At 43.6% G+C, this 12240-nt stretch overlaps 1 protein-coding gene across 1 annotated transcript in view; it reads right to left on the reverse strand.

Annotated features, from left to right (window-relative positions):
* Nucleotides 1-12240, reverse strand: part of LOC129846537 (glutamate receptor ionotropic, NMDA 2A-like) — a gene marked incomplete at its 5' end in the record, with an annotated part of 70814 nt that overhangs the window by 57825 nt on the left and 749 nt on the right. The window contains one exon of the mRNA XM_055914469.1: nt 8464-8895. Coding sequence (XP_055770444.1) covers nt 8464-8895 — 432 coding nt within the window. The remainder of the gene's footprint in view (nt 1-8463; nt 8896-12240) is intronic.

Raw genomic sequence — 12240 nt, forward strand, 5'->3', positions numbered from 1 at the left:
TACTACCATCTAACCCTAGAGAGATGGGACTGGACAACACATAGTACTACCATCTAACCCTATAGAGATGGGACTGGACTGGACAACACATAGTACTACCATCTAACCCTAGAGAGATGGGACTGGACAACACATAGTACTACCATCTAACCCTAGAGAGATGGGACTGGACAACACATAGTACTACCATCTAACCCTAGAGAGATGGGACTGGACAACACATAGTACTACCATCTAACCCTAGAGAGATGGGACTGGACTGGACAACACATAGTACTACCATCTAACCCTAGAGAGATGGGACTGGACTGGACAACACATAGTACTACCATCTAACCCTAGAGAGATGGGACTGGACAACACATAGTACTACCATCTAACCCTAGAGAGATGGGACTGGACTGGACAACACATAGTACTACCATCTAACCCTAGAGAGATGGGACTGGACTGGACAACACATAGTACTACCATCTAACCCTAGAGAGATGGGACTGGACAACACATAGTACTACCATCTAACCCTAGAGAGATGGGACTGGACTGGACAACACATAGTACTACCATCTAACCCTGGAGATATGGGACTGGACAACACATAGTACTACCATCTAACCCTAGAGAGATGGGACTGGACACCACATAGTACTACCATCTAACCCTAGAGAGATGGGACTGGACAACACATAGTACTACCATCTAACCCTAGAGAGATGGGACTGGACAACACATAGTACTACCATCTAACCCTAGAGAGATGGGACTGGACAACACATAGTACTACCATCTAACCCTGGAGAGATGGGACTGGACTGGACAACACATAGTACTACCATCTAACCCTAGAGAGATGGGACTGGACAACACATAGTACTACCATCTAACCCTAGAGAGATGGGACTGGACTGGACAACACATAGTACTACCATCTAACCGTAGAGAGATGGGACTGGACAACACATAGTACTACCATCTAACCCTAGAGAGATGGGACTGGACAACACATAGTACTACCATCTAACCCTAGAGAGATGGGACTGGACAACACATAGTACTACCATCTAACCCTAGAGAGATGGGACTGGACTGGACAACACATAGTACTACCATCTAACCCTAGAGAGATGGGACTGGACAACACATAGTACTACCATCTAACCCTAGAGAGATGGGACTGGACTGGACAACACATAGTACTACCATCTAACCCTAGAGAGATGGGACTGGACTGGACAACACATAGTACTACCATCTAACCCTAGAGAGATGGGACTGGACTGGACAACACATAGTACTACCATCTAACCCTAGAGAGATGGGACTGGACAACACATAGTACTACCATCTAACCCTAGAGAGATGGGACTGGACAACACATAGTACTACCATCTAACCCTAGAGAGATGGGACTGGACTGGACAACACATAGTACTACCATCTAACCCTAGAGAGATGGGACTGGACAACACATAGTAATACCATCTAACCCTAGAGAGATGGGACTGGACTGGACAACACATAGTACTACCATCTAACCCTAGAGAGATGGGACTGGACAACACATAGTACTACCATCTAACCCTAGAGAGATGGGACTGGACTGGACAACACATAGTACTACCATCTAACCCTAGAGAGATGGGACTGGACAACACATAGTACTACCATCTAACCCTAGAGAGATGGGACTGGACTGGACAACACATAGTACTACCATCTAACCCTAGAGAGATGGGACTGGACTGGACAACACATAGTACTACCATCTAACCCTAGAGAGATGGGACTGGACAACACATAGTACTACCATCTAACCCTAGAGAGATGGGACTGGACTGGACAACACATAGTACTACCATCTAACCCTAGAGAGATGGGACTGGACTGGACAACACATAGTACTACCATCTAACCCTAGAGAGATGGGACTGGACAACACATAGTACTACCATCTAACCCTAGAGAGATGGGACTGGACAACACATAGTACTACCATCTAACCCTAGAGAGATGGGACTGGACTGGACAACACATAGTACTACCATCTAACCCTAGAGAGATGGGACTGGACAACACATAGTACTACCATCTAACCCTAGAGAGATGGGACTGGACAACACATAGTACTACCATCTAACCCTAGAGAGATGGGACTGGACAACACATAGTACTACCATCTAACCCTAGAGAGATGGGACTGGACAACACATAGTACTACCATCTAACCCTAGAGAGATGGGACTGGACAACACATAGTACTACCATCTAACCCTAGAGAGATGGGACTGGACAACACATAGTACTACCATCTAACCCTAGAGAGATGGGACTGGACTGGACAACACATAGTACTACCATCTAACCCTAGAGAGATGGGACTGGACTGGACAACACATAGTACTACCATCTAACCCTAGAGAGATGGGACTGGACAACACATAGTACTACCATCTAACCCTAGAGAGATGGGACTGGACTGGACAACACATAGTACTACCATCTAACCCTAGAGAGATGGGACTGGACTGGACAACACATAGTACTACCATCTAACCCTAGAGAGATGGGACTGGACTGGACAACACATAGTACTACCATCTAACCCTAGAGAGATGTGACTGGACAACACATAGTACTACCATCTAACCCTAGAGAGATGGGACTGGACAACACATAGTACTACCATCTAACCCTAGAGAGATGGGACTGGACTGGACAACACATAGTACTACCATCTAACCCTAGAGAGATGGGACTGGACTGGACAACACATAGTACTACCATCTAACCCTAGAGAGATGGGACTGGACTGGACAACACATAGTACTACCATCTAACCCTAGAGAGATGTGACTGGACAACACATAGTACTACCATCTAACCCTAGAGAGATGGGACTGGACAACACATAGTACTACCATCTAACCCTAGAGAGATGGGACTGGACAACACATAGTACTACCATCTAACCCTAGAGAGATGGGACTGGACAACACATAGTACTACCATCTAACCCTAGAGAGATGGGACTGGACTGGACAACACATAGTACTACCATCTAACCCTAGAGAGATGGGACTGGACTGGACAACACATAGTACTACCATCTAACCCTAGAGAGATGGGACTGGACTGGACAACACATAGTACTACCATCTAACCCTAGAGAGATGGGACTGGACAACACATAGTACTACCATCTAACCCTAGAGAGATGGGACTGGACTGGACAACACATAGTACTACCATCTAACCCTAGAGAGATGGGACTGGACAACACATAGTACTACCATCTAACCCTAGAGAGATGGGACTGGACTGGACAACACATAGTACTACCATCTAACCCTAGAGAGATGGGACTGGACTGGACAACACATAGTACTACCATCTAACCCTAGAGAGATGGGACTGGACAACACATAGTACTACCATCTAACCCTAGAGAGATGGGACTGGACAACACATAGTACTACCATCTAACCCTAGAGAGATGGGACTGGACAACACATAGTACTACCATCTAACCCTAGAGAGATGGGACTGGACAACACATAGTACTACCATCTAACCCTAGAGAGATGGGACTGGACAACACATAGTACTACCATCTAACCCTAGAGAGATGGGACTGGACTGGACAACACATAGTACTACCATCTAACCCTAGAGAGATGGGACTGGACTGGACAACACATAGTACTACCATCTAACCCTAGAGAGATGGGACTGGACAACACATAGTACTACCATCTAACCCTAGAGAGATGGGACTGGACAACACATAGTACTACCATCTAACCCTAGAGAGATGGGACTGGACAACACATAGTACTACCATCTAACCCTAGAGAGATGGGACTGGACTGGACAACACATAGTACTACCATCTAACCCTAGAGAGATGGGACTGGACAACACATAGTACTACCATCTAACCCTAGAGAGATGGGACTGGACAACACATAGTACTACCATCTAACCCTAGAGAGATGGGACTGGACAACACATAGTACTACCATCTAACCCTAGAGAGATGGGACTGGACAACACATAGTACTACCATCTAACCCTAGAGAGATGGGACTGGACAACACATAGTACTACCATCTAACCCTAGAGAGATGGGACTGGACAACACATAGTACTACCATCTAACCCTAGAGAGATGGGACTGGACTGGACATCACATAGTACTACCATCTAACCCTAGAGAGATGGGACTGGACTGGACATCACATAGTACTACCATCTAACCCTAGAGAGATGGGACTGGACAACACATAGTACTACCATCTAACCCTAGAGAGATGGGACTGGACTGGACAACACATAGTACTACCATCTAACCCTAGAGAGATGGGACTGGACTGGACAACACATAGTACTACCATCTAACCCTAGAGAGATGGTACTGGACAACACATAGTACTACCATCTAACCCTAGAGAGATGGGACTGGACTGGACAACACATAGTACTACCATCTAACCCTAGAGAGATGGGACTGGACAACACATAGTACTACCATCTAACCCTAGAGAGATGGGACTGGACTGGACAACACATAGTACTACCATCTAACCCTAGAGAGATGGGACTGGACTGGACAACACATAGTACTACCATCTAACCCTAGAGAGATGGGACTGGACAACACATAGTACTACCATCTAACCCTAAAGAGATGGGACTGGACTGGACAACACATAGTACTACCATCTAACCCTAGAGAGATGGGACTGGACAACACATAGTACTACCATCTAACCCTAGAGAGATGGGACTGGACTGGACAACACATAGTACTACCATCTAACCCTAGAGAGATGGGACTGGACTGGACAACACATAGTACTACCATCTAACCCTAGAGAGATGGGACTGGACTGGACAACACATAGTACTACCATCTAACCCTAGAGAGATGGGACTGGACAACACATAGTACTACCATCTAACCCTAGAGAGATGGGACTGGACAACACATAGTACTACCATCTAACCCTAGAGAGATGGGACTGGACTGGACAACACATAGTACTACCATCTAACCCTAGAGAGATGGGACTGGACAACACATAGTACTACCATCTAACCCTAGAGAGATGGGACTGGACAACACATAGTACTACCATCTAACCCTAGAGAGATGGGACTGGACTGGACAACACATAGTACTACCATCTAACCCTAGAGAGATGGGACTGGACAACACATAGTACTACCATCTAACCCTAGAGAGATGGGACTGGACAACACATAGTACTACCATCTAACCCTAGAGAGATGGGACTGGACAACACATAGTACTACCATCTAACCCTAGAGAGATGGGACTGGACAACACATAGTACTACCATCTAACCCTAGAGAGATGGGACTGGACTGGACAACACATAGTACTACCATCTAACCCTAGAGAGATGGGACTGGACTGGACAACACATAGTACTACCATCTAACCCTAGAGAGATGGGACTGGACAACACATAGTACTACCATCTAACCCTAGAGAGATGGGACTGGACAACACATAGTACTACCATCTAACCCTAGAGAGATGGGACTGGACAACACATAGTACTACCATCTAACCCTATAGAGATGGGACTGGACAACACATAGTACTACCATCTAACCCTATAGAGATGGGACTGGACAACACATAGTACTACCATCTAACCCTATAGAGATGGGACTGGACTGGACAACACATAGTACTACCATCTAACCCTAGAGAGATGGGACTGGACAACACATAGTACTACCATCTAACCCTAGAGAGATGGGACTGGACAACACATAGTACTACCATCTAACCCTAGAGAGATGGGACTGGACTGGACAACACATAGTACTACCATCTAACCCTAGAGAGATGGGACTGGACACCACATAGTACTACCATCTAACCCTAGAGAGATGGGACTGGACAACACATAGTACTACCATCTAACCCTAGAGAGATGGGACTGGACAACACATAGTACTACCATCTAACCCTAGAGAGATGGGACTGGACAACACATAGTACTACCATCTAACCCTAGAGAGATGGGACTGGACAACACATAGTACTACCATCTAACCCTAGAGAGATGGGACTGGACTGGACAACACATAGTACTACCATCTAACCCTAGAGAGATGGGACTGGACTGGACAACACATAGTACTACCATCTAACCCTAGAGAGATGGGACTGGACTGGACAACACATAGTACTACCATCTAACCCTAGAGAGATGGGACTGGACTGGACAACACATAGTACTACCATCTAACCCTAGAGAGATGGGACTGGACTGGACATCACATAGTACTACCATCTAACCCTAGAGAGATGGGACTGGACAACACATAGTACTACCATCTAACCCTAGAGAGATGGGACTGGACAACACATAGTACTACCATCTAACCCTAGAGAGATGGGACTGGACTGGACAACACATAGTACTACCATCTAACCCTAGAGAGATGGGACTGGACTGGACAACACATAGTACTACCATCTAACCCTAGAGAGATGGGACTGGACTGGACAACACATAGTACTACCATCTAACCCTAGAGAGATGGGACTGGACAACACATAGTACTACCATCTAACCCTAGAGAGATGGGACTGGACTGGACAACACATAGTACTACCATCTAACCCTAGAGAGATGGGACTGGACTGGACAACATGGACTCTCTTCTCCCCTCCTCTCTCCTCTTCTCTCCTCTCCTCTCTCATCTCCCCCTGTCTTTCTTTTCTTTCACTCCTACTACTATTATTCCACACTCTTCTCTCTCTTCCAGATTATGTTCTGCTTCTCTCTCACAGCTGTAGTCTACTTCTTGTCCTATTTTCCCTTGACTATGTTCTGCTTCTCCCTCACAGCTGTAGTCTACTTTCTGTCCTCTTTTCTTATGACTCTGTTCCACTATTCCTGCTCTTTCCATCCTCCCTCGTCCTCTCCCTTTCTTTCCGTCCTCCCTCGTCCTCTCCCTTTCCTTCTTCACACCCGTCTCTCTCCCCTCTCCGCCGCCTCCCTCGTCAGGCAGATGGGTGGGCAGACCCTGGGCTGGCAGACACACACACACACACCTGGCAGGACCTGCAACAACTCCCACTGCATGCTGGGAGCTGAGTGAAGACAGGATGAGAGAAGATGAGGAACAGAAGGAGAAAGGAGAGATGGCTCATCAAGCCGTCCTTTAGATTTGGAGATCACTAGACCAGGCGGTCTCTCCATTCTAACTCTCTCTCTTCTCTCTCTTCCCTCTTCTCTGTCCTCTCCTCTACCTCCATTCTAACTCTCTCTCTCTCTTCCCTCTTCTCTGTCCTCTCCTCTACCTCCATTCTAACTCTCTCTCTCTCTTCCCTCTTCTCTGTCCTCTCCTCTACCTCCATTCTAACTCTCTCTCTCTCTCTCTTCCCTCTTCTCTGTCCTCTCCTCTACCTCCATTCTAACTCTCTCTCTCTCTCTCTTCCCTCTTCTCTGTCCTCTCCTCTACCTCCATTCTAACTCTCTCTCTCTCTCTCTTCCCTCTTCTCTGTCCTCTCCTCTACCTCCATTCTAACTCTCTCTCTCTCTCTTCCCTCCTCTTCCTCCATTCTAACTCTCTCTCTCTCTTCCCTCTTCTCTGTCCTCTCCTCTACCTCCATTCTAACTCTCTCTCTCTCTTCCCTCTTCTCTGTCCTCTCCTCTTCCTCCATTCTAACTCTCTCTGTCTCTCTCTTCCCTCTTCTCTGTCCTCTCCTCTTCCTCCATTCTAACTCTCTCTGTCTCTCTCTTCCCTCTTCTCTGTCCTCTCCTCTTCCTCCATTCTAACTCTCTCTCTCTCTCTCTCTCTTCCCTCTTCTCTGTCCTCTCCTCTACCTCCATTCTAACTCTCTCTCTCTCTTCCCTCTTCTCTGTCCTCTCCTCTACCTCCATTCTAACTCTCTCTCTCTCTTCCCTCTTCTCTGTCCTCTCCTCTTCCTCCATTCTAACTCTCTCTCTCTCTTCCCTCTTCTCTGTCCTCTCCTCTGCCTCCATTCTAACTCTCTTTCTTTCTTCTCTCTCTCTGTCTCAGTACAGAACACGTTGCCTGTCTCAGGAACGTCGGCAGTTAGGAGACAAACTAGTAACATGAGAAAGCAGGTCACAACAATTCACACACACACACACAGACACACACAGACACACACACACACACACACACACACACACACACACACACACACACACACACACACACACACACACACACACACACACACACACACACACACACACACACACACACACACACACACACACACACACACACACACACACACACACACACACAGATCCACACACACCTTGTGTAACGTAGAGAGTTGCTGATACAGTGTCACACACACACACACAAAACCACACACACAACCACACACACAACCACATACACAACCACACACACACACACTCCGTCTCCGTGTCTTACTTGTGCAGAGCGAGAGGAGGAACCTTGGAAGGCTTCTCCGGCTGTGTCCCGTAACAGGAAGTCCTAGCTTCAGGGATTTCTCCGTACTCCTCCAGCATGGCGGAGGCCGCAGACGTTATGATGCCCAGCCCGTCCCTCACCCGCGCCTCCAGAGGATAGTCCCAGTCCTCCGAGGAGACGGACACCATGCCCGAGGGAAACTCATCAGGTACCGTCTCGGTGGTGCCGGAGGTCAGGCTAGAGACGATCCAGATGTATCCGAACCCGGTGAGGCCCAGTGAGCGAGCCTCCTCCAGGATAAAGACGCCCTCGTCTTTAGAACAGTACAAAAGGACCACCGGGGATTGGACCTTCTTCAACATGATCTGACTCTTACTGTCTTCCTCCACAGCGTCTAACGTTATGATGTGCTGCAGGTCCCAGCCTACAAAACTACAGGTGGAGACAGATGGAGAGATGGAGAGAGATGAGATGGAGAGAGGTGGAGAGAGATGGAGAGAGATGAGAGAGATGGAGAGAGATGGAGAGAGATGAGATGGAGAGAGGTGGAGAGAGATGGAGAGAGGTGGAGAGAGATGGAGAGAGATAAGAGAGATGGAGAGAGATGAGAGAGATGAGATGGAGAGAGGTGGAGAGAGATGGAGAGAGGTGGAGAGAGATGGAGAGAGATGAGAGAGATGGAGAGAGATGAGAGAGATGGAGAGAGATGGAGAGAGATGAGAGAGAGATGAAGAGATGAGAGAGATGGAGAGATATGGGGAGAGATGAGGAGAGATGAGAGAGAGATGGAGAGAGAGATGGAGAGACATGGAGACAGATGGAGAGATGAGGAGAGAGAGATGTAGAGAGAGATGGAGAGAGATAGAGAGAGAGAGAGGGGGGGGAAGGTCAGTTAAAACATAATCTAACGTTATGATGTGCTGCAGGTCCATAATCCCTGTGGAACACGTTTGACACCTTGTAGAGTCCAGACCCCGACGAATTGAGGCTGTTCTGAGGGAAATATCAGGAAGGTGTTCCTAATGTTTTGTACACTCAGTGTATAATGATATATGTATATTATATATAATCCTATATGATAAAGTATATATTATACTGCATATAATCCTATATGTTAATGTATATAATGATATATATTAATATACAGTATATTATATATAATCCTATATGTTAAGGTATAATATATATAATCGTATATATAATCATCATATATGTTAATGTATATAGTATACTGTATATAATCATATATGTTAATGAATATATTATACTGAATATAATCATATATGTTAATGTATGTTTTATATAATCCTATAATTTAATGTATACATTATACTGTATATAATCCTATATTTGAGTATATATTATATATAATCCTATATGTTAATGTATATATTATACTGTATATAATAATATATGTTAATGTATATATTATACTGTACATAATCCTATACATTTATGTAAAGTACATATCATCCTATATGTTAAAGTATATATTATACTATATATATTCCTATATGTTAATGTATATATTATACTGTATATAATCATATATGTTAAGCTATATTATATATAATCATATGTGTTAATATATATAGTATACTGTATATAATACTATATGTTAATGTATATTATATATAATCATATATATTAATGTAAATGTTATACTGTATATGAACCAATATGGTACTGTATTTATTATACTGTATATAATCCTATATGTTAACGTGTATATTATACTGTATATAATCCTATATGTTAATGTAAAGTATATATATAATCCTATATGGCAATGTATATTATATATAATCTTATATGTTAATTTATATATTATACTATATATAATCATATATGTTTAGGTATATTATATATAATCCTATATGTTAATGTATATTGTATTTAATAATATATGGTAATGTATATTATATATTCCTACAGTATATGTTAATATACAGTTGAAATATGAAGTTTACATACACTTAGGTTGGAGTCATTAAAACTTGTCTTTCAACCACTCCACACATTTCTTGTTAACAAACTATAGTTTTGGCAAGTCGGTTAGGACATCTACTTTGTGCATGACACAAGTCATTTTTTCCAACAATTGTTTACAGGCAGATTATTTCCCTTATAATTCACTGTATCACAATTCAAGTGGGTCAGAAGTTTACATACATTAAGTTGACTGTGCCTTTAAACAGCTTGGAAAATTCCAGAAAATGATGTCATGGCTTTAGAAGCTTCTGATAGGCTAATGGACATCATTTGAGTCAATAGGAGGTGTACATGTGGATGTATTTCAAGGCCTACCTTCAAACTCAGTGTCTCTTTGCTTGACATCATGGGAAAATCAAAAGAAATCAGCCAAGACCCCAAAACCGCAAAAACATTGTAGACCTCCACAAGTCTGGTTCATCCTTGGGAGCTATTTTCAAACGCCTGAAGGTACCACGTTCATCTGTACAAACAATAGTACTAAAGTATAAACACCATGGGACCACGCAGCCCTCATACCGCTCAGGAAGGAGACGCGTTCTGTCTCCTAGAGATGAACGTACTTTGGGAGAAGCCACTGCTCCAAAACTGTCATAAAAAAGCCAGACTATGGTTTGCAACTGCACATGGGGACAAAGATCATACTTTTTGTAGAAATGTCCTCTGGTCTGAAGAAACAAAAATAGAGCTGTTTGGCCATAATGACCATCGTTGTGTTTGGAGGAAAAAGGGGGAGGCTTGCAAGCCGAAGAACACCATCCCAACCGTAAAGCACGGGGGTGGCAGCATTATGTTGTGGGGGTGCTTTGCTGCAGGAGGGACTGGTGCACTTCACAAAATAGATGGCATCATGAGGAAGGAAAATGATGTGGATATATTGAAGCAACATCTCAAGACATCAGTCAGGAAGTTAAAGCTTGGTCGCAAATGGGTCTTCCAAATGGACAATGACCCCAAGCATACTTCCAAAGTTGTGGCAAAATGGCTTAAGGACAACAAAGTCAAGGTATTGGAGTGGCCATCACAAAGCCCTGACCTCAAGCCTATAGAATATTTGTGGGCAGAACTGAAAAAGCGTGTGCAAGCAAGGAGGCCTACAAACCTGACTCAGTTACACCAGCTCTGTCAGGAGGAATGGGCCAAAATTCACCAAACTTTGTGCGGGAAGCTTCAAAGTTGGAAGGCTACCCGAAACGTTTGACCCAATTTAAACAATTTAAAGGCAATGCTACCAAATACTAATTGAGTGTATGTAAACTTCTGACCCACTGAGAATAAAAGCTGAAATCATTCTCTCTACTATTATTCTGACATTAATGTATATTATATAAATTGACATATGTTAATGTGTATTATATAAATTGACATATGTTAATATGTATTATATATAATGTTATATGTAATGCATATTATATATAATCCTACCATATATGTTAATATATATTATATATATTCCTACAGTATATTTGTATGTATATTATATATTATGCGACATGCTAATGTCTATATATACCTGTTGTCCACGGTTCTTGAGGATGTTGATAAACTCCTGGTACTATATATGTATATTATATATTATGCTACATGATAATGTCTATATATACCTGTTATCCACGGTTCTTGAGGATGTTGATACACTCCTGGTACTATATATGTATATTATATATTATGCTACATGATAATGTCTATATATACCTGTTATCCACGGTTCTTGAGGATGTTGATACACTCCTGGTACTATATATGTATATTATATATTATGCTACATGATAATGTCTATATACA

Source organism: Salvelinus fontinalis, unplaced genomic scaffold, assembly GCF_029448725.1.
Source record: "Salvelinus fontinalis isolate EN_2023a unplaced genomic scaffold, ASM2944872v1 scaffold_0580, whole genome shotgun sequence".
NCBI lineage: Eukaryota > Metazoa > Chordata > Actinopteri > Salmoniformes > Salmonidae > Salvelinus > Salvelinus fontinalis.